The sequence below is a fragment of the Siniperca chuatsi genome, linkage group LG4 (assembly GCF_020085105.1).
Source record: "Siniperca chuatsi isolate FFG_IHB_CAS linkage group LG4, ASM2008510v1, whole genome shotgun sequence".
In the NCBI taxonomy this organism is placed as follows: Eukaryota; Metazoa; Chordata; class Actinopteri; order Centrarchiformes; family Sinipercidae; genus Siniperca; species Siniperca chuatsi.
Genome location: NC_058045.1, coordinates 18451432 through 18476032, shown reverse-complemented (window position 1 = coordinate 18476032; position 24601 = coordinate 18451432). Strand labels below are relative to the sequence as shown.

The window sequence follows — 24601 nt, the reverse complement described above, 5'->3', positions numbered from 1 at the left end:
ACAGTGATGGAAGAACCACTCAGATCTTTAACTAAAGTAGAAATACCACAATAAAAAGTATTAGTGAGTAGTTATTATACAGAATGGCCCCTGTCAGCGTGTTATTTTATCATATAATGAATCATTATTGATGCAATACGTGTAATGAGCATTTTAATGTTGCAGCTGGTTGAAATGGTGCTAATTATAACTACTTTATATCCTTTTGGGTACTTTAATGTAAAGAAATTCATCCAATGTTATAAGATTACCATATGTTTTCTATTAAAACTTTTTATCTGCAAAGCAACTAGTTACTAGATGTCTAATAAATGTAGTGGTGAAAAAGTACAATATTTCCCTCTAAAATCAGTATCCGGAATCAATGAAAACTGGCAATACTCAAGCAGTGGTGGAAAGTAACTAAGTACCATACTTAAATAACATTTTGAGGTACTTCTATTTCTATTTCATGTTACTTTCTACTTAAACTCCACTACATTTCAGTGGCAAATATTGCACTTTTGACTTCACTACATGTGTCTGACAGTTATAGTTACTAATTACATTAGAGATATACATACAAAACATGTGATCATCTTATAAAATATGATGCATTGTTATAGATTTAACAACCAAACAGTATTTTAAGTGTTTGTAGTGTTTGTGTTTGTATTTGACATGCTACAATATTAAAATGCTTTTTAAAAATAAAATATATATTATAATATATATTTACTTTATACTTTTAATACTTTATTACTTTTGATGAGCATTTTGCATTGTGCTGATAACGTTTCTGAAATTTCACTAAAGTACTTTTTCTTGAACTGGAGTATTTTTACAATGTGACATTACTACTTTTACTTGAGTAAAGGATCTGAGTACTTCCCCCACCACTGTACTCAAGTAAAGTACCTCAAAACTCAAAGTACAGTCCTTCAGTCATAAATGAGATGCCATAAAAGTATTTAATATTACTGTTGCCATTTCCTAAGAACCTTGTTAATGAACTTCAGTATTAAGAATGGCAACAAATATGCCTCATAATGTACATTATATATGTTGTCATATTAAATCCCATTCTTTTCAAGCCTAAACTGTCAACTAATGCAGTTTATTGACAGTCAACATGCATAATTGCAGTGCAAAGACTGGATTTGATTTTGTTTGTTAACAAAAAGCTGAACATTGCACAGAAATCAGTGTGAGCTTTATATATACTGACAATAGAAGATCATCGGTCATACCTACTTAATACTAGAAAATACTTGTTTAATAGTAAAGCATACTGATTCTTTGTAATGTAAGCAATAATAAACAGCTGGTCCACGTTTTCTACAGTGTCCTCCTTCAGTTGTTGCTCCTGGCTCTGAGCCAACAAGTGTATAGATGTGAGTACTATATGACCGTGTATACACACTAAGGGGCCACATTGGGGTACATTTTATGTATGTGTAAGTAGTTCACAATAAGGCATGAACACGAGCATCATGTGTGTAGGTGTGTGTGTACAGTAAATTCTTGGAAAAACAGAGGATGTTAACTTTTTTTATGTAAGGGTGCATATGGTACATGGAACTCACACTGAAACAGACACACACATGCACATACATACACACACTTATGGGGTGACAGAGTGCACTGGCTGAGCTCAGATGAACCAATGGCAACCTAGGGAAGGAGGAATGTGTATGGCGCGAGTCCAAGAAAGGCCGTCAGAATCCTCAGCAGGCAACCCTGGTTGTCTTAGTGAACACAAGTGTAAGTGTGTGGAGGTCGTCTGCACAAGAGGGTGGTATAGGGGTAGTAATTGTGTAACTATATGAGTGTGTGTAATTTTACAGACAGTTGGCGATGATTGTGAGAATATATGCAACAAAGCCTTCAATTCAAACCTTTTGTTATTAGTTGAAGCAGACTACAATCTATATGAAGTTCTCTCTTTTTTTCTTGCATAAAGTCATGCACAGCCATCCCACTCATAGGGCAGGCCCAATGACCACATACTGATGAGATAAAAGTACAACATTACCTTATCAGCAGCGTTACTGTGAGATGCTTAATCTAAATTCTGCAGCTGCAGGATGCAGTGTAGCATCTGTAGGTGAAGCATTCCCTTGCAAGTGGGCAGTTACTACAGCCAGCAAGGAGGAGATCTGCCCCCTCGGGAGGCTATAGAAAATCAGGGAGGATACTCACTATAACGCCACTCATCCCACTAATCCCTAAAATATAGCATGATGTCATGCAGATTCCAGGCATGGACTGCAGTAGCAAACAGGGTCATGTGTGCACTTGACTAATGCACAACTGAACAAGAAAAAAAAAGGCAGGGAGAGGAGTAAGGAGGGGAAAAGGAGGAGAATGTAGGGCTGTTTAAAATATTCAACCCCCTTTCCATTAACTAACCGTGTAGGGATGGGAACACAACCTGCACTGTACATCTCATGAGCGATAGAAAAAAGTGTGTGAGAGTGTGTGTGTGTGTGTGGGCGGGCGGGCGGGCTGGGGGGAATGCACTGTGGGAGTAAACTTCTTTCATCCAGTAGCCCTTGAATCCAGCTCAGCATTTTCTCAGTGATGTCATCTCTTTTTCACTCTCACTTCACCCGCTTCACTTTCTCCCTCACATCCATATGCTCTCTCACTCCATCTCTCCTGGGCTTTCTGCATCTTGCACGCACATGCTTGCATTTCCTCCCTCTGCACTTACACAACGTGTGATGCATTACAATATGCAATGCATCTTGTTCAGCACACATAGATTCCTATAAATCTGAAACTGCCTACAGTCATCCTGAGTTCAGCTGAAATGGGATGTGCTGGGCTCACTCGTTTCACCGCAAACCTCCCCATCCCTCCATCCTCCCGTTCCTTCACACTCGAGCCACACAGCATCATCTAACAGGCAGGGAGAACACTGTGTTAACAAACAGGGAAATGGCTGCCAGCTGTATGGACAGGGCCAGACGAGGGGGAAGACACATTGTACTTGCAGCTTTTTATTGGGTATGAAGAGAGGGGAGAGGCATGGGGAGAACATGGAAGAGAGGAGGGCGACAGGAGGAGTGTGTGTAGCTCAGGCACACACAAAAAAACAGTCTTTGAAGCTATTTAGTCATTATTTTTTCCAGCAGAATTGGTGCAGAATATTTACAGTGTTACAGACAGGTTTGGCCATAATGAAGAAAAATAAAAAAGACTTCCATGAAGGAAAAATTTAAAAACACTGAATGAGTCTGCTCTTAGCTCTGTGACTTTAAGTTTGAGCCCTCTGCAGGAGACGGCGATCTGACCGATCTGACCGCAAGGACAGCAAGGACTGGTCTGATCTGCTCTTACAGGAGCTCCAAACACCTGCTTACATACTGTAGCTAAAAAAATCATTGTATCATTGAAATTATCAATCTATTTCTTAATAGTTTAATATAGTAATTTATCAATCAACACACATCACTTTACATTATTCAGAAGTGCTTAAATAAGCTTTTCCCCATGCATCCTGGTCTTGAGATTAGAGACACTGAACTGAATTGCAATGATTCGAGTCTGGTCAGGAACTTTTGTTGCATGTCACCCAGCCTCACTCTCCCCTCATCTCCTATCACCTCTCTGTCAAAAATGCCAGAAAAAAAAATACAAAAAAAGTGTTACAGGAGTTACAATCCCTCTCCAACTCTACCATACTACCTTCATAAAAGGAATCACCTGGAGCACCAGGGTATGGTTCGGCATTTTCTGAGACTAATGTGACATTGAAGACAACTAAAATATGAAAAAATAAATGTGTTAAAATATCTGTCATGTTACTGACTGCGATGACCTCTGTTGGGTCCTGCAGAGTCTGCCACACAGTTCTCACATCTATTTTTGTAAAATATCTCAAAGTCAAATAAATGCAACATGAGGAAACACCTGATGGTCCTCAATCATGAGTCTTACTTCATGTTCTGCAGCCAGGATGATGCACCATGGCCTGTCTCCAAAAGTGATCTTTCTCCTCAGAGCTTATTTAATGGCCAGACACTTATCACCACACCAGGAGCTTCTTGCTGATGTATGCAGTGAGATGGGAGTCACCTGGCTCTCCCTGTAGCAAGGTGACTCTAATGGAGAGGATAACTGGACTCTGGCTTTACCAGAGAGAACTTTTCAGGAAAAGGGGCTCAGGCCCGCCTCTTTAACCCTGTCAGCACCTTCTGGAAATGACTCAGATGTTCTTCCCAGCCATCACTGAAGATGACAACATCATCATGGCACAGCTGCAGCTTCCTGCGACTGGTGGTGATTTTTAACTAGAAACCACAGTAACAGTGGATATTCTTAACATAAAGTGTCCAAATCTGAAGGAATGTGATTTGGCATTCATTTTGCCTCAGATGTTTTAATGTAAATGTTGCATTTTGAGGTCAACCTGGGTTCTCTTCTGGAAAGAGAAACAATCATCTGTTTTATTCGTATCCAAACACTACGCAATTTTGGCAGGTCCTCCACAGATGTTATCACTTAAAAATGAAAGTCTATCCTTCTTTAGCCCATGTAACATTTTTATTGATTAGAATAGTCAAAAAACTTCCCAAAAAATTGTAATCACTCAGAAACTAGTCTGTTGAGAGAATTTCATGTTGCATTGTAGCTACATCTCGATCTCTTTGACTATGACTTCATTTATTGTTCTACTCCTTCCACCTCCAAATGTTTTTGTTTTTCTTTTCATCTGTTAATTTGTTGTTCCTGTTTACTTGTTCTTTATAAAGAGCTAAAATGACTAAAAGACATTTATCTGTGTGAGCAAGAGATGAGCTCATTAACCAAGCGTGTCTCAGTGTCTCTCTGTGAACTATACAATTTGTCATCTTTCTGAATTTTATGTAGCAGTATCCAAAATGTCCAAAACACTACATAACCACCAATGTCAGTAGACCTGAAACAGAGTAATATCAGCACCTCAATGCCAGTTTAATGATATAAGAAATGGCTGCAGAAGGTATGTACAAGTATGTGTATCGGACTTTAGAAGGCACGGGGTATCCCCGTGACAAGGAACAGGAGGAGAACAGGGACAGATTATTGCTTGCCAACAACACCAGAACATGATTTCCCAACTTTCATGTGGGGTCTGTTCAGGCCGGGAGGAGAGTGAGAACAGGAATTTGGTCTCCCTCTCTGTTGGTGAAGCAGCTGTTTCTCTGGAGGTGCATACTGGGCAACAGAGAGAGAAAGAGCAGAGAAAGAGAAAAATAAAAAGTGAGAAAACGAGAAGTGAGGCAGACTGAAAAGAAATGGAGTGGCTGTGTAACAAGAGGCGTGTTTTGTTCCAAATCAGATTGCTTTATAGCGACGCAGGGGGTGAGTTGTTCCAGGCAGCAGACAATGGGCCAACAGGATCAATATTGACATTCTCCTTAGTGATAGCGGAGTTGGCTGGGTGAAGTCAGGGACTGGACCTTTGTATTAGCCAGCCAGCATTAGTGGTCACGGCTGGGGGACACTTACTGTAACCTTGGCCTCTCAGCATAATGGAGGGTCTGAGCGAGCCTGGGAGAGGTCCCTCCCCTTTATGGGCCTTATTACCGTAAGGGAGCTCAGTCCTCCAGTGGCTCGATTCAAACACAGATCATTACTTTGTCAAAACAGCTACCAGACCACATTGGCACACGCGCAGGCCAGCTTGTGTGGCGAACAGCGTCTCGAAGTGCCAGTTGTTGAGCGCAGCAGCCGTGGGAGATGAGGCAAGGAGAACACAAGAAAAAGTAAGCAGAGCACTTTTGGACAAGTGACCGTTTATTAGTTCTTATTCCAACAGTACTTACAATTAGACAGATTCACTGGCAAGTCCTGCATGCTAGGCAAACACACACACACACACACACACACACACACACACACACACACACACACACACACACACACACACACACACACACACACACACACACACACACACACACACACACAGGGTACAATCTTCTCTCAGAGTCATGGCAAGAGGTGCTACCACAAAATAATAAAACACTCCAGCAAATTCCATGTTGTTGCTTTGCTGAAACATCTCAATTGTTGTTTACCTAAAGTGGTCAATTAATCCAAGGCAAAGTCATAAAAGAGGAAAGGATGTGGGCTGTCCAGGTAGTCTGATCCAACTGGCTGAGAGTCAGGGCTACTAGGGATACCACGATATACCACTCCCCAGCGTGGCAGAGAAGAGGAGTGTAGGAGAGGGACAGCAGAGGACACAGATGAGAAGGAAAAGAAACTCCTGAGGAAAGAGGAGAGACAAAAGAAAGGGGAGGTGCAGAAGTACTGGTACCAAAGAGGAGGAATAAAAAGAGAAGGAGGTGGAACAGGAAGAGTGGGAGGAGGAAGAAGAGGAGGTCATCTGAGGTGATGGAGATTCTGAACGGTGGGTTGGTTTCATGAAAGATGGAGCCGGGCCACTCTCCTCCTCCTGTGATTCTGTTCTGGCTCAGGTTACTGGACCAAAGCCTCGCAAACTCACTCACACACAGACACTCACACACACCAAACACATGTCTCCAGTCTCCCACACACATGCTCATTCTTCTTTACTACACAGTTGTGAGTGTTTCTTACAGAAATAGAAGTGACATCACAACAGTCGTGTTTTAAATCAATACACGTAGCTCCCAATGAAACATCCACGCACACATACAAGCACAGAGTTCCCGGTCAGTGGGCTGTCTCAGAGTCCGAACCACTCAGTGACCCCTCCTCTCCTGGGGTCGAGTTTCTGCCTCTGCTTCTCGTCCTCCATGAACTTCTCCTGCATCTCCTCCATGGAGCCCTCCGACGGTGTCCGGTCTTTTTCGGGGAAGATGTTAGGGAAGGTGAACGTCTGGCCCTGGGCCTGGGATGCAGAGGGGGAAAAAAGCAAAATAAACAAATAAACCATCGTGTTCCTACAGAATAATACGAGGAATTAGTTGTTTATTTTCTACTTTAAATCATTTCACAAACCAGTTTTTTGTGCAAAAAAAAAAAAATGTCAAACTGCATTTTCCTAAAAACCATTTGCTTTTCGTTGCAGAGACGAGAAGTGAGACACTGATTTGGAATTCAGGACACAATTTCTCCCTCTATATTCTTCTTCCAGTTACACAAACGCTCTCTTTCTCGCTGGCATTCAATTTCTCCAACTCTCTCCCACATTTAATCTCTCATCTCTCTCCGTTTCTCTGGTCTTGATTTATTCAGAGGGAAAGGATGGTATCCATTATTTATTCCATACCAACCCATCTCTGGCCATGGCTAATGCATCACTGGCCCAACTGTAGTCTGTGTCAGGCCGCCGTAGAGTACAGACAGTACAGTACACACACATGCATGCTTGCACGCCCACATACCAAAAAAAAATAACAGGTCAGTGGGTGCAGGCATGCACACATATCCATAGCCTATCCCTCTCAGCCTCTCCCATGGACACCTGGCAACAAGAATTCACTGTTATCAGTCTCAACTGGAGCCAAATCATCGCTATCCTTAAATGACTCAACTTCATATAAAGCCGGATCATATCTTTTGATGATGAAACTGCACTTACATGTGTCATTTTTATCACTGTGTGTTTGGATTTTGAGCAAACTGCTAATCCTCACACAAATGTTCCTTAAGTGATTAATGATCACTGATGTTGTAGTTTACACCAAACAACAGCTTCCACTTCATAATGACAAATAGTCAAATGTCATTATGTGACTCATAAACTTCTAAATCATTTTATATAGAGGCCTACCACCATACAATGAATTGCTTCCGTGAACACAATTGTCAATCAACTATTCTGTTTAAATATGTGAAATATTTTGTTTGGGGTCAGTGTGTAGGCGTTAAGGAATGGTCTGGCTCTGATGTGAACGCTACTTTGTCTGTCTCCAACCCCCAAAATACCAAGAGAAACATGCATATAATTACCACATAGCATGGTTTAATTCCCAAAGGGGGAGACAACATGAAGCTCACTCAGCCAAAGATGCAGAATGGAGCCGGCTTTGCCTACTCCAAAATGTGCTTGACTGGGAGAACCTCCAGCAGGAGTCTCGGGCATTATTACTGTATGTTTAGACTTGTGCATGTATAAATGTGAGTGCTCAGGTGCATATTTGCATGTGTTTTGTCTTTTGCTGGTAAGGTTATGACCAGGTAAGAAGATAAAAACATAGTTAAGGCTCATCGTTTTGGGTTCAACCAAGTTCCACCAGAAAAAAACCCAACTAATTTTTAAAAGCAGCACACTGGTTTTCACTCATTTTCTCTTTAGTTTTATGTCCCCATGCATCCAAAATTTGTAGTGTTTGCTGCTGCCAGAGGACACTTAAAAGCAGACTTCATGCGAAACTGACAGGTTATAATATACTTCTGAAAAATGGAAATGAGCTGCTAATTATGTGCCAGAGTCCCTTAAAGTAAATAATTACTTTTTTAAAACTGTTAAACTACACAGTGCTCATGCTGCAAAAGGAATTTTTAATTTCAATGTCCATCTAGATTTTTGTATAATTGTATAACTTTTGAAAATTATTTATTTCAAAATATACCCCAATAAATTAGCATTTTTCTATAAACGCCAAAAACAATGACCCCCCAAATAAGGCACTATCTATTATAGTTTCAATTGCTGGAGAGACTGCAGCCCACTTTCCACCAGTATTTCTTTATTACTTTTATTACTTACAAATCCTAATTTGAAGTTTTTAGTGAAAAACAAGACACCCTAGTGGGAGAGACTGGCTGGGTTTTTAGCCTACAAAGATCCAGAGGTCATTGCATTAAGATATTAACCACAACCCAATCTTTATGTATGTGAACCACAATCGAGTCTGACATGTCCAATCTGACAATACTGGTATGACCAGGCAACTAACTACATCCAACCATCCAAAACACAACTATTATGGAAACTACTATTTTGGTATGATACTTTACACAGACTTGAATTCATGTTACTCTCTAAAACCTGACCATTTGAGTCTAAACTCTCTGATACCAGCTTTGAGGAGCAGCTAGAGCAAAACATGCACAACCTTCAATCAAAAGAAAAGCCACACTGTTCTTGTGATCCTGTCTTGCGGCAACGCCTGTATTGCAAACTACAGGAGGTTTTCTAGTGAGTGCAGTAACACAGGAAAAGAGACAAGAGTGCAGACCCAGTGAGGAGGAGAAGGCTTAGTCAGGCACAGGCAGAGAGCTGCCAAACAACAGAGAAGCACCTGGAAACCGACGGCCCTGCCAAGACCCTCAGTGTCTCTCTGCACTCGCGCACACTGCCATCGAGGAACGCAGAATCCAGAACACAAACACTGGGCCAGGCCAAGGGCAGTTCACTGCAGGAGTAAGAGGAGGAGTGGGGAGAAGGAGAAGGAGGCCGCGGGGATAAAGATGGGGTAGATGATGTGAGGAAGTGACTGGGAGAGGAGGAAGAGGAAAGTAGTGGTGACGGAGAAAGGGTTCTACCACAGCGCTATAAACACCAGACCTGGCAATGGTAGGAACAATGAAGCACTGAGCCAAACAAGACTTCACCTAACTTGAACCAAACGTTGTCGCATGACAATTCCCAGTTATACGGCGCAGCGCTGGACACCTTGTGTATACACATGGCTAAGATTAATACTGGCCTCAGAGAGCGCGATTCACAAAAACAACAAAGCCCTGAGATTGAAATCAACAAAGCGCTGAGACTCGTTAAACAAGTCTTATTGTTGGCAGCAGGCCGCACCCTGTGTTTGTGTGTATGTGTGTGCGCGCATGTGTGTGTGTCAAGCGTCTGCTGGACACATTTCCGCAGTGAGAGAAAGTGCTGGTAGAGAGCATTCATATTTTTGTTTGAAATATATACATTGTACCACAGCAGAGGCAAAGCCCATGTCCCCTCTATCTCCCATGTGCTCTGAGCCAACATGATCTTTCCTGTGTGTCTATCTGCCTCTCTCTAATTTTGTATTTGTGTGTGAGTGAGTGAGTGAGTGAGTGAGAGAGAGAGAGTGAGACAGAGAGAGAGTGTGCATATGAGTGCATACTGAGTGATTTATGGAGAAGACCGCGAGCAAAAGGACAAAAGTGGAGAAAGACAGTCAGGAATTATGTGCCTCCAAGGGATTTCTTTCTGTTACCTACTATGCTTCCTAGACGACAAATTGAAGGAGTGGATATTTTCCCTGACTCTGCCATCATTTTCAACATGCTCCCAATTGACTCAAGCTGCCATCCAGGAATATTGGGACGAGGCACCACGCTGCTAGTGACGTAAACATACTCCTCTTACGCACATGAACAACCCATTACACCCCCGGTTTCCCTCTCAATTGGAAAAGAAGGAGAAACGTGGAGGGGGGGGGCAAATGGGGGAAGGCAAATGTTGTCATTGACTCAATACCAACCCATCGCACTTTCCACATCTGTGTGTATGTGTATGCTTCCTTATTAAGCTCTAATTTAATGTCTTGTTCTGTTCCAGGAAGTGTGTATTTAGGGTGTCGGCCTGCCCTGTGTCACTTTTGGGGACCACTTTCAGACTTTTAACCAGTTGATTGGGGACACCTGTCAAATTAGGGACAACCATCTGTGTCCCTGAATTGTTTTCACAGCAGTTACATTCAGAGAATGGTTTGTGTCTTTATTGGCATGTACTGCTTATAGTTGGCGTAAGCCTCCAGGGTACAAATGCACTTCAGCGAAATATCCACAAATCCAACCTGTGAGTATGCTATGTGGATACAACAGAGTCATACACAAACCCTAAGTAATCCTGTTTGCAGCCCCAGAGGGAAGGAGGGAAAGAGGAGAGTGAAAAGAGAGAAGACCAGGCGAGAGATGGAAAGAGACACACAAAGGACAACTGTATTCTATCTGATTGACCTTTGCTTCTGATCTGTGACAAACTGAGCATGCAATCATAACTAAAAAACAGCCGTAGGAAAAAAAGTCCTGGTGTGTGTTTGTGTGTGTAATAATTTCCCCTTAAGAAAAAAAAAATAGTAGAATGGACAAACGTGTGTCGGCAACCTTGGAATGCATGTGAAATCAATACCGGGAAAATGTGAAGGGGGTGACTCTTATTATTCTTAAGCTTAGATTTAAGTGTGAAATATGAAAGCCATAGTTGTTCTGGCTTGATGTGTTAAAATGTCTTTGATGAAAACAGGAAGGTGCCGGTGCACGGTGCTTTTCCGACCTGGAGCTGAATAGAACATTATGGCACAGACGGCAGCTGAGGACACAAAAGGCTGATTCAACCTGCTGCTCTGAGAGTTAAAACACACGGGACATGACTGGACCGGACTGAACTGGGACCAACTGCGAGACCAGACATTGCCATGCGACAGATGTGATATACATCAGCATTTAAATGCCTCTGAATGGGCTGCACAGTAAGCACAGAGTAAGAAATATGCCACAAATCTGAAAATAAAAAACAAAGGAGGCAAAGGCAAAGATGATTACTCAACCCCATTGTAATAGTTTTGACTTAATTTTCCATTATCCTCAATCCACAGAATTGCCTTCATGGTATCAGATTTTATGTCCTCTGGAATGAAAGAAGTTTGGAGCAACATTTTATTACTTTGAAGACTGTTTAACAGCTGTAAAACTACTCTCGATGTCAAATGGCGACTTCCATTCGGATAATCTAGACAACTTAAAATTGAATCCATCAGAAAATACATTCTAACCACTCTTTTACGACCTGACATCAGCCTTTTTTGTGCTCTCTCAAAACCTCGAGCACCTAGAGTTATTGTGAGGCTAAATAAGATGTGACTGAGGGGTGGAGGCCAAGTACATTGACTTCTTGGATGACCACACTTGACCGAATTAAAGAACAGAGGAGCTCTCAATGTGGTCACAGAGACTGAAAAGGCTTTGAGTGGACTAAAAATGTGAAACTGAGCCATTCACACTAGCCCTAAGAGACTGTCAGACAAACTACATATTCCTTTTTGTTTGATGAGGGACAATCCAGAAGGCATCAGAAGATAGAGCCATTCACAAAGCAGTCAATAAAAATCAATTAGATGTTGGCAGTTTCCATTAGAATACAGCCAAATTTGGACCACATACTGAAACGGAGAGGTGTTGACGACACGGTGAGAAAATCTCAGGAGGCTGTGGCTCATGCGGCTGCGGTGGCAGTGTGGTGGGGTAAACCGTAGCAAAGACACATCTTGAGTACTGGTGGTGTGTGTGTGGTAGTGAAAGAGAGGTGCTCACATCGCGGTAGAATCTATTTTGTCCGCACGGTAGGAGAGCCTGGCAGACTACAGAAGGAGAGACAAGGATTAGAGCTGAGGGCAACCCCCTGCTGAGCAGTGGGATATATATATATGCATCTGTGCGTGTATAAACTCTACTTATCTAGGGAAATGTTGATTGAGCATGCACCATGCTCTTTTTCAGCAACTCATGCAGTTGTACAACTTGACACCTAAAGCCGAGTTGCTGATTAAAAGAGCCACCATTCTCTACTGTTGGCTAGTAACCAACTCCACTTGACCAGTTGGAGGTTACGTGCCTTGCTCAAGGGCAACTCAAATAGAGGAGAGAGCATTTACTACACTCTTTCCAAACATGCATTAGCATGCCTGACTGTGGATTTTAAAGGTGTGAACACACCTTTGTGAGTCTGTTTTCTTTGGTCTGAACCACAGATGAAAATTTTGTTGCATTTTTCTTTTCGGTTCATTTAAGTTCACACTGCCCAATTACAAGTGAACCGGGGCTTGTAAACGAAAGTCAGATGGACTCACAAGTAGCTTGTTTATTGGACAGAGTTTTGGCAATCCTGCGAGATTACAGATTTCAGCAGCCAAAGAGCAAGTGAGAAAAAGTTCCTTTAGGTTTAACTAAGCATTGTGGACTTGTCTGCGCTTTTTGCCATAATTTAGCATCTCTGGTCTCTGGTCTTCATTCCAGATAAGAATAAAATAGCTGAATACAGTGTTCAGTACAGGCTATGGTTTGCCCTTGGTTCATTTTGTTATGCTGGGGTTTCCAAGCATGAGTAACTGCTGGCTATCCGATGTCAACATCCGTCTTCTTGTACCCATAAAATCATATGAAAAAATTACCAAACAATGGACAACGTGTTCAAAAGAATGCTTTTTGGGGCCATTTCTTATAGTTAGCTCAGATTACATTCCCTGTTCTAACAAACTGTACCTCAGTTTGTTTGGAACTGTACCTCATCAGGTTTGCTTTGAATTATACTGTTCTTACTGGACCTAAATAACAGAAGTAAAAGTAGGAAGGGTGTTTTCACACTTGAGCCAGTTGAAGAGGTCTTCCCTGACCCAAGACGTTTGGTGAAGCATGAAAGCTGCTATCAGACTCCGTGCAGTCTTACAACGTGGTCTTGCATCCAATCCAAGACAGTTGCCAAGGATTTGCTTGCTGTTCATTGACTTTCTCTGGAATTGTACCGTAGTGATGATCTTATTGTATTATTATTATTATATTTTTGTTGTCCAAATCAAGGATTTCAAGCAAGCTGTATTTAAAAACTAACAAAATTAGTTTATGGTGAAGTTTATGTCTTACATATTTGAAGAGTTTGGTCTCATGAAATGCATAACAGTGGAACACAGTTCTTTCAAAGAGTTTGATTAATTTGTGTGATTTTGCACAACTGTGATATACTCTATATTGATGTGGGAAAACACTGCAATGATAATTTTAACCATATCTTCCAGCCCTAGTGAGACAAACTGTAATGTCATATTGTGTCGCAATGGTGCCGTGTTGTGCAATACATCCACGGTTTGAACGGATTTTCGTGTATACTAACAAACCCACAGTAATGACTCCCCCTCTCAAAGGCTAAAAGACAGAAACCTGGGTTTGCACTCAAGTATTTAGGCCAAATCTGCAAGCACCCTAAAAAGCTGTATTAACTGTATCAGTCCAAACATGCTTGGTGTGAACACACTCCAACTGTTGATCTTATGTTCTATACCGACACCTACAGACAATCTTGTGCTTATGTTGTTGACCTCTACTCTTTAGTTTCTTAGCCTAATATTGCATTATCTAGGAGTGCTTGCAGGAAAGACGATGGAAGAGGGTAGAAGAGGAGAAGAGATGTAGCCTGATGATTGTAAACAGCTCCTGCTGCCAGGCCCCTGGGTGGGCCACACACTTACTCTCACTTTATCTCATTGACACACAAACATACACACAAACGCACATAATACTCTGCCCTATTGTGCCTCTGTTCAGCCCTCCTAGTACACTCCATTCCAGGAACAGAAGAGTGAGAGACGGAGATGGAGATAGAGTAAGGAGAAGGGAGGGTGAAGGGGTTAAAAAAAAAAGTCAATACTAAAAGATAGATAAACCTTGTTCTCTCAGGAAAGACAATGAGGTGAGAATGATTCAATGGGAAGATATAATCCAATTAAACACATTTTCATTGCATTTAATCTTTGTCCAACCAGGTAGCGTTAAAAAAAAGTCAGGTGAAGAAGACAAACTGTTGAGATGACATAACAGCCTGAAAGGCTTTTAGCAAAATAACAGCTGAGAAAAAGAGCAAAGTGAAATCATCTCTCTCTGTAAAAAGACAGATGGCAGTGGCAGTGAGAGTTGACCACTAACCAATAGCATCCTGCTGTGGATTTGTTCAGGGTCATGACCCCGGCCCTCCCTCCAATTACAATGACATCTCCTCCACAGCCCGGAAACAGCCAAATAACTTGGTCAGCTTTGGCTTACAGCAGCGTACGTTTGTGTGTGTCTCCATGTCCTTCGTATTAACGGCTGTTATAATCGTGACCAACGGTCCACATGATGGACAATATTGTGGACAATGTTTGCAGACAATGTTTTGTGTGCATAGATGTATATGTGCACATGGGAAAATGTATTGCTTCCCGTGTGATTCTTGATTCAGAATTGATGCATAAAACGTCTTAATAGGAATTCAGGTTTCCTCCAATGTCTGGTGCGGGCTAAATAATCACCTACTCACCTCTGACTGGCGGCTACTTTTATGCTTTTATATACCGCCATGATCACATTTTTTGGGCAAATGTTGGGAGTCTAAGGGAGAAACAAAATTATGAACGCAATGTCAACTAGCGCTGCCATTCTGCTAATAGAACTTTTTTAGTCTAATCACATTTAATTAACTAAATACTGACAAGTACGCCATGTGCTCTACTAATACCACACATTTTATTCTTTCTACTGACAACAGTCACTCCTTGCACCGTGAAGGAAGTGAATATAATAACTATACTCTGGTTTTATAGACAAATGAACGTTTATTTTTTATTATGTTGCTGTCATTTTATAGTTGAGCCAAACATACAAGGCTGCTATGCATGTGTTGAGTGTGAGTCTCACGGATGCTAAAGCTCCTCTTTTATTCTATTATTTATCCTCTAAACTATTTTACATTAAAGCAGAATCCAAAGCCTTTTCTGACTGAGACTGAGTGGTCTTTTGGGATTTTCCATCCATCCAAATCAGTATTAATTTCGGTAACGAAAACTATGACGAAAAACATACCAAAAGTGTTTCTTCCATGACTAAGATGAGACGCTTATGAGCTAAAAATAGATCTTGGTAACGGGAGACAGAAAGATGGCTACAAATTAGGTGGGAAGAATACAACCAACCTGAAGAAACACTTGAAGGTGCACCGCCCTGCTATTTATCCCATGGTAAATTAGCTCTCTAAGTCTAATGTTAACTAAGCATATAAATTTGCTAACGTTAAGTCAGTGTTACTGGGCAGTCGGCTATGTCAACTTGTAGCAAATTTGCTAGAAGGCCACGTTGGTTTTGCCTTGCTGGAACCCAGTTTTTCTCGCAAAAAATGTTTTCAGTTTGTGGTAGCAAATGAATGAATGAGCCTGGCTTCCAGGCTAATGTTGGCTGGGTTAATGTGTTAGCTAACGTCAGTTCGCTAGCTTCAAAGCTTGTTAGTGAAACATGCAGGGTTTGACAATTAACATTATAACCTGTCCGGGACAAGTAAATTTTTTGGTTGCTGCTTTATCATATACTGTCCCATAGTTCGAGTGAAACACATGGGGGAAAACCATGTTGGCTTTTTAGACCTGTTCCACAATGTTTCTAAATGCGCATCATGTGTTGCTGCTGTAATGTTTATAGCCTGCAAGTTTATTTATTAATATATTTGGAAAAGAAACTTGTAATTATGCTCAATCTGTTTTCACTTGTCCTTACCAGAAAAAGCTTAATGGCATGCCCTGAACATGCATTGCAATTACTATCTAGTCAAACTGTTGTTTCTAAGATTACACAGCAATCTATTTGGAAGATATTTGTGTATGATTTCTTAGCTCTAAGGCCAGACAGACATATTAATTGACTAATTAATTCAGCATTAGTGTGATTTTAATCTAAGTACAACCTACACAACAACCTGATCAAACTGTCTGGCATGTTTAAAAAGAAACACATACTGTCAACTTGATTCCAATTTTGGATACCTGTGTTAGCCTAATTGAATTAGTTTGTAGAGAGAAAACATTTTGACTAAAATATAATGACTTTGTCGACTAAAACGTTTTGAGTTGATATTGACTAAAACTAGACAAACTATGAAGGATAAAAATAACTAAAAATGTGACTAAAACTAATAAGCATTGTCATCTAAAGACTAAGACTAAATCTAAAATAGCTGCCAAAACTAACACTGATCCAAATGGACAAATTTGGGATTTTATGAAGTAGATAAAAAAGCATACATTCAACCAGTGCCATGCAAATGAAATACAACTGAAATGTGAAATCACATTACCATTTCCACCTGGAGTTGGAGAGGAAAACAAATTGTACTCCTCTGCAAAAATGAGCCACTGACAAAAAAATGCTGAAAAGTCTTGTTTTGTAGACACATTTTTGATAACTACATTGCAATTCCTGTGGCTACCTCACAATGTAAAGACAGTCAATGGTAAACAGTGAGGTTGTTGTCAATGAGACAAAATTTCACTGGATTACATGAATGCACAGTTTTCCTGTTAATCCCTCATGTTTAGGTGGGCAATCTGAATCCAGCACGGGAGTGGCGGACACTGCCACTACCAACAAAAACTATTATCTAGAGAGATAATTACTGATTGTAAATAAATTGAATGGGAGGATCATAACTTTAAATACTGATTCTCAGTCACTGTTCTAAAAATGTAATAATGCTTTTTCTTTAAATCTTACCAACAATATAATTAAAATGAGCACAACCCTAAAAAGAATTATGCTGCATGATCTTGTCTTCACTTTTCGTTCCACTCAGTGAGGCATTATTTCACATTTTTATTTTTATTTTTTAAAAGTACTGCATTGGATTGGTATTTGGTATTAGCCAGTATCTTATCCGAGTGCCTAGTTTATATCAGATTTGGTATTGGTAGTCAGAGAAAGTTGGATTTGTGCATCAGTGCATGTTTTATTCCCTGGAATGTAAGTAACATCAGTTCATCAGACATTTTTATGATAGATATTAACTATTATTATTATTATTATTATTATTACTATTGTTAATGTGGTCATACAGTGAAAAGTACTTAACTTCAGATGCATCAAGATGCGCAGAGACTCATATCTAATTGTGTGGTACCTAGAGATCCCCAGCCCTAGTATGTGGGACAAAAAGCAGGAGCAGGCAGGTCGGCAAACACTGGCTCTGGTGTCAATTGAAAATATTTTAAGATCTATCGCAGGGACCCTCTGACATACTAGTGCAGGGCGTCCAGTGATACATACCCCCATACTTCTGCCCAGAGACAAACAGAGGGTGTGAGTGAGAAAGTGAGTGTGTGTGTGTGTGTGGTAGTTTTCATGTCTGGGCATGTCTGCTCCCAGCCTGCTACTGGAGACATTGGACCCTGGTAACAGAGCTCTCAGGAAAAGATCATCACAATCTAAATACACACCCAGCCACCCACAAAGACGTTTTCATCCATCTGGTCTTGAACTGGACACTTGAAGGATAACAACAACAATAACAGTAACAGCCAAAGCCAAGAATAACATGAACAAATCTGTTCATATGAGCAATAATGACTGACAAACGGTGAATCATATCGCCTTTGGTCTTAGACACCCACCCAACCGCTGTACCTAATGGTCAAATCACACCTAAACCTCGCCTATCTCAACCATCCACCCCCATTACACACACACAAACACACATTAACAGCTGTTCACTATCATTATCCCCTCCATCTATGTCATTCACCCCCCCAACACCCATGATGTACCCCATTTCTCTTGCGCCAATGCATGTAAACAACCCTCACATACCCCCCCCCAATTTCAAGCATCCCCCTCCACCTACCCCGCCCCTCTCGGCCCCAGACCCAACTATCTAGGCTACCAAAAACACACACACACACACACACACAGTTAGACCCTTGCACAAACACACACACACACACACACACACACACACACACACACACACACACACACACACTCATCCCTACATGCACATGCAACATAAACATCCAGGCAATGCCCCTGCCCCCTCCCCGATTCTGAGGAATGTGGGGACCAGCTGGTGGAGAAAATAAAAAACGAAGAAGCATACCAAAACAGGAAATGCATCAGCAGGGGCCTATCAGAGGGCTTTATCAGGCCAGTCGCAGCCCCACTGAGAACCTGGGTGGCGCCGCATGCTGATTGACTGATCAAAGTGGCAGCAGAGTCATTACAGGTCAGGAGGTTAGGGGTAATCAAGAAAGGTCACAAGCACACACGCATGCATGTGCGCGTGTGTGCGCATTGGTATGCATGTGTGTGTGTTGCAATAGCTATCTAAATAAGGGGAACCTGGAGGAAATGTGGGAGGAAATGAGGGTGATAAGAGAAGATGCTGCGGAGAGAGATAAAGTAAGAATCAATCAAAAACAACAAAAGGAAAGACGGAGAAAGAGATGTAGAGACAGAGAGAAAGAAAGAGACAATGAGATCTCAAGATCTAACTGTGCTGTTCATCTGTTGTTACATGTCACTAGATTTCTGTACTGTTGAATGTAAATGTGTTTGGGACGAACAGAGATCTTCTCCGGAACACCTCTGGGATGAAAGGGATTTTTGTTTGTTTGTATGTCTGTATAACTATCGCTTATCAAATGACAAACTGAACCGAGCCCTGACTACAGCGGAGCGCATCTTCTCATGCGGTTACTATAGTTACTATTACTGGCTGACTACTTACTGCGAGACCTACAAAAAATATGAAGATTCTGAAATGTTCTTGCAGTACTGGTCCATCTATTCCCTCAGTCACAAAGGCTTGTTGGCAAGACCTCGCAAATAACGTTGCGCTGGTTACAGATCGAGCACATCATTTGATTGAAACTACTAGCTAGCTAACTTTAGCCAGGAGCTACCCTGGCTGTATGGGAGTATATTATGTGAGTATATTATTTTTCTATGATAATGCTACATTGTGAACAACAAATCCATGTTGAAATCGGCAGGAGAGCTAATTAGCTGTTAGCAGCTGGTGGGCAGCAGAGTCCTGCAGTGTGTTAACAGCTAACGGAGCTAAACACTGGGTCTGCTCCATTTCAGTGCGCTGGTGCACCACTTAACGGTGATGGCCGGAAAAACAACATTTGTTTAAATGGAGTGTAATTTGTCAGCCAGCGGCAGCAGCCACGTAGTTGTCAGCTGACAAAACAAACAACGTCGGCCTACAGGGCAACAGCCATGGTAGCTTTCCTAGTTGAAAAATAATTGCCAGCATGGCCAGTAATGTTCATAATATGATTGTGATTTGAAGTCTGAGCGACATTCATCAGTTCTCTGTCTTATCTATCTCCCAGAACTTGTTTGTGTTTGTATGGGTCATGTGGTTGTGGTGACACCGCTGCTGTGTTACTAAATTGTGTCCTATTTAATTTTCTTCATTCTGTTTATGACAGTTTACGGCTCATTTTTAAGGTTTTGTTTTAAACCTATTTATCTGAATGGAGCAAAATAAATATAATTATTTATTTTCCAGGACGGTGGTGAAAAAAAATTAGTCTGGAGCCCAGACTGTTGTTTTTCTTATTGCTGTGTCAATACATCTGTAGCACAGTCATGTCAGTCATGTCATTAAAGCTTGTATCATCTGAACTGAATTGGGCGTAAAGAGTCAAACGTGTGAGAAAGAAACAACAGAGAGCCTCGACTGAAGCCATTCAAAAAAAGGTTTGCGTGTGAGATTCCAAACCGGATGGTTAAGACCCTGCTCTATTCTCTATAATTCATGTTCTCTCCCCACTGAGCTCTTATGAAACCTACACACATACACTCACACAGCCACATGCACACACACAGGATTTTACTTAGGAGTGAATTTTCCAAATCAGGAGACACATAGGGAGATGGGGAGCCTTTCAGTGAAGCTTGATTGCCAGGAAAAGCTTCTCCTTTTATTAGGCTTACCACCAGTAACGTGCATGTGTGCGAGCATACACACATACATATGTACACACACTAATTAGTGTATCAGCCCATTCCTTCCTTCCAAAGATTTATACGCCTAGAATGCTGACAGATACATTTAAGTGAAAGTAGGGCTGCATGACTCTGGATAAAAAAGGAGAATTGTGATTTCCCCCCTTACACCTGATACTACAATATTCTCTTCCAATTCTTAGTAAAAGCATTTAATAAAAATGCTGCCTCTGTAATGTCACTGTGCCTATAAGAGCTCACTGGACATAGTGACACACCAAATAAAGCTCCCGTTAAAGATGTTAGTACAGTTAGAGAGCAGAGATTTTCTGTTAAGATTTTCTGGCAAAGTTTACTTTGTCTTGAAAGTACAAAAGGATAGAAAGTTGTACTAATTGAAGAACTGACAATTTTCTTATACTGTTTTTCCTTAAAGCGTCTGGTTGGAGGCCATGATTGATATTAATAAAACACAAGACCTAAGGGCGCAAAATGTGAGCATCTTTTGACAGTGTAATGTGTTTCCTGTGAATTCATGATCTACTTGTGTTTGGGCATTTTCTTTAAATATTACTAATGTTTTATACAAACAATAACTATATAACTAATTATACCCACAAGGAATAATATAAGGGGATGCCCTTGACTATGAAAAGTAGAGTCCACTCCTCCACATATTTTAATTGGTGTGCTTGCTTTGAATTGAATTAAGATTTACAGTACAAGAAGCCTAGCTAGCTACTGTATTCTAGGCTACTGATAAGCAGCCTAGCATAAAGGAGAAACATTGTCATGTAAGAATTACCAGTGGTATGAATTGAAATCACAATTTTCACATGATGAATCGTTCAGCCCTGTGTGAAAGAGAAATATGAGACAGACACAGAAGAGAAGACAGCGCTGGGGGAAAAGTGGCAGAAGTTAAAAATGTTAATTGGCATGATAAGCAAGGGTGAGGCAGCACAGGGAAGGGAAGGAAGCAGAGCGGCAGACAGACTGACAAGGCTGTGTGAGGAAAGCCTGTGTTTGCGTGACAAGGTGGAAAGGAGGAAGAGGGAGGGAAGGAGAGCAGGAGCCATCACGATCCAAATAGTTGAAAATAATAAAATTCCACACAGATAAGCAAGATTTCCCCCTCGGCCCCACCGCCTGATTCAGCACCTCCAGCTCCAGAGAACTGGGGCTCAGAGCGGAGAACAGGAATGGGATGTGGTGGTGGTAGTGGTGGTGGTGGTGGGGGTGGAGAATCACAGGGGTTTGCAGCCCCCCATCCTATACCCCTCTCTACCACCACCCCTCAGCCGAGCCAGATACACAAAATCACATAAATACACACAACCCTAGAGGGTCTATTGTTAAGCAACAAGGAGTCAATAACAGATAGGAGATGAAGAGAGGCTAGTGAGAGAAACTGTGCAGCAAAATGTTGCCATCTAGTGTCAGTCAAATGGAGAGGAGAGCCTGACTTGGCCACAGCTTCCCGCTCATAATCACTCTCAATACATTTGTTTCTTTCTCTCTCGCTCCCCCTCTCTCCCCTTTTCAGCTGTGTCACAGCTCCTCCATGTTTGCCACTCAGTCTCTCCTTCTGTTTGTTTGTCTCTCACTCACAGTTCTCTTTCACTTCAAGTGATGCCTTCTCCATGGATCGAGCAGGGGTGGAGAAAGCGACAGAAAGAAACACGGGAAATGAGCAATTTAAATGAAGCTACCACTTATTCTACAACTGTTGGTCCAAGCCCATATCTTGTTTTGTTCTGTGGTCGTCGGGTCGGGACATTGTTTTGGGGCACCGAGCAATCTGACTGGTGAAATTGGTTTGCTGCATTGCTGTCAGTGACCAGGGCCCTGGAGAAAAACCATGACATCTTATTTACTACTTTATTGAAAACTTGGCCACCAGGCACACAAACAATAATAAAGAGTTACTAGTGGCTAAATGAGCTGTCTGTTGTGTGTGTGTGTGTGTGTGTGTGTGTGTGTGTGTGTGTGTGTGTGTGTGTGTGAGAGAGAGAGAGAAAGAGAAAGTGTCCTGCTGTAAATGTGTAAATGTCCCCACAAGAGTAGGACATTTAAAAAACAGGTTTTTGTTTTGTTTTTTTTAGGTTTTTCAGGGTTTAAGTTTGTTTGTTACTTAAGGAAGTAAACACAACCTCTTAAAATGTATAAGAATGCACAGATGTGACCTCCAGATAAGCTTGTGTAATATTTTAATGTTGTCGAAATTACAATTTTATTAAACTAAAAGCATTTAAGATACATGTAAAAGGGTCTAGCTTGTCCTCAGATGTGGAGAACTAGATCGTGACTACTATCAAAAATAGTGACATCATTATTTTATGTGTAAACAAAACTAGCTGCTCACTTCATGACAACTTAAGGTCGGCATCGTGACAACACCTTGGACCATCTGTGTGCCTGCTCTCCCTTCTGCTGCAAAGTTTTCACTCATCATCTACTTTCACCCTTATGCCGACTCTCCTCTGACTGTATGAAGTGAGCTTTTGTCTACAGATAAACTCTGTTGAATGGAGCTTGTGTGGGATTTATGCAACCACACCCCACAAAAGGACAGACTTACAACGATGCTTACAGACTCCCAGCAAGCCCAGAGATGACTGTTGATGGACATGGACTTCTAATCTCTGTGTGATTTTATTAGGTGTATACACACTGTCAAACAACAGTTAACTAGTGTGGATTTTTATGCTAAATGGTTGCAAGCATCCCACAGGTGCCTGGACGTGCCATGTGGTGCCCAACATGCAAAGAACACAAACTGCTGCTCCTCCCTTCTGACCTCCTCTGAAAACAGCTTGAGGAAAATGCCTGAGATTCCATTTCTTTACATGGATACGATCACAGTCTTTCACAAGAAAATGATGGAGAACCTTCACTTACCAGCTAACAAATCTCTCCTGTTTAATAAGAAAATAAAGTTAGGAATATGTTGCATATGTAATTTTCAATTTTTTTTAAACAGTTCCCTTTAATACAATGAAGGTTCAACCACAGAACTGCAAATGAAATTAAAAATTTAAAAATAAAAATTTAAAAATCCTGTAAGCAATGTTAAAATACAGCCTGTTGTCAGATGAACAATCTGACCAGCCTGTAGACAATCTGCTGATTGGACATTGTTACTTTCATAGCATGGCATTTGACATTTACAGCACAATGTGGCACTAAACTGGATCATTCAGAAATGCTGAGACTGGTCAGGCATCCCATTCATATATTCACAGTGTCACCCTCCGGGAGCTTTCAACATGCACTCTGAGCACTCAGCCCACTGAAGTGCTACAGCTGGCACCAGCCAGCAAAGCTCGCTTGCAAACTAGCTGCCACTCCAAAGAGAAAATAACTCTTCCTCTGACCAAAACTCACCACTGCCTTTTCATTTACATGAGTGAGAGAGTTCTTTATCGTAAATGTTTGACTGACAATAATGTTGCTCAACAATAACTGAAAACATTCAAAAATGACTATAATTTTAGAAGTGGAGTGCTTTTTCTTTTATGAAAAGCACAAGACTGGCTTTACGAAGGTTTCAAAAGCCAGGAAGGTTTAACTGGAAATGGTGCACTTCAGCTGTGAGATGGGCCAAGAGAATTTAATGAGGGTAAACCACAGGGTACGACATGCATTATGAACATGATTGGCTGCAAAAAAGCCTTCTTCTCTACAAGGCACATTCAGGTCAACTTTGAAATAGAATTTGCTGCAAAAATGCTACAGGTTTTCCTGATAAGAAAGGTGACGTGACATGCTTAGTAAACACTAGAATGCTCTTAAAACCTGAGGAAAATGTTATTACACAAAAGTAACAGGCGAGAAATCTAATTACACCTACTGTACATGAAGTAATGTCTACAACAGAGGTCAAGAGGGGCAATGCAGAATTGGATTTTCCAACATCAGTCCTTTACAGCATCAAATAGATGGAACAGTATGAGTTTACTGCGAAAATCATAAACAAGTGTTACCCTGAGCGCAGTGGCTAGAGTTAGCACTTTTAGACACAGCTAGTCTTAGCGGTGCATGAAAGCAGTCTGACTCTATACACACCAGTCCCATTGATGTGCAGCCAGACCTAAAAGCAGTCTGATACTCAAGATTTTTCATTTTGTACTGCTGTTTTTGTCACCCCACCACCAGCACCACCACCCTGTCCCACACA

At 41.3% G+C, this 24601-nt stretch overlaps 1 protein-coding gene across 2 annotated transcripts in view; it reads right to left on the bottom strand.

Moving 5' to 3' along the window:
• Positions 1–5745: 5745 nt before the first annotated feature.
• Positions 5746–24601, bottom strand: part of mrpl23 (mitochondrial ribosomal protein L23) — a 41037-nt gene continuing 22181 nt past the window's right edge. For both annotated transcript variants that reach the window (XM_044193710.1, XM_044193711.1), the window contains one exon: positions 5746–6850. In XM_044193710.1, coding sequence (XP_044049645.1) covers positions 6686–6850 — 165 coding nt within the window. In that variant the 3' untranslated portion in view covers positions 5746–6685. The remainder of the gene's footprint in view (positions 6851–24601) is intronic.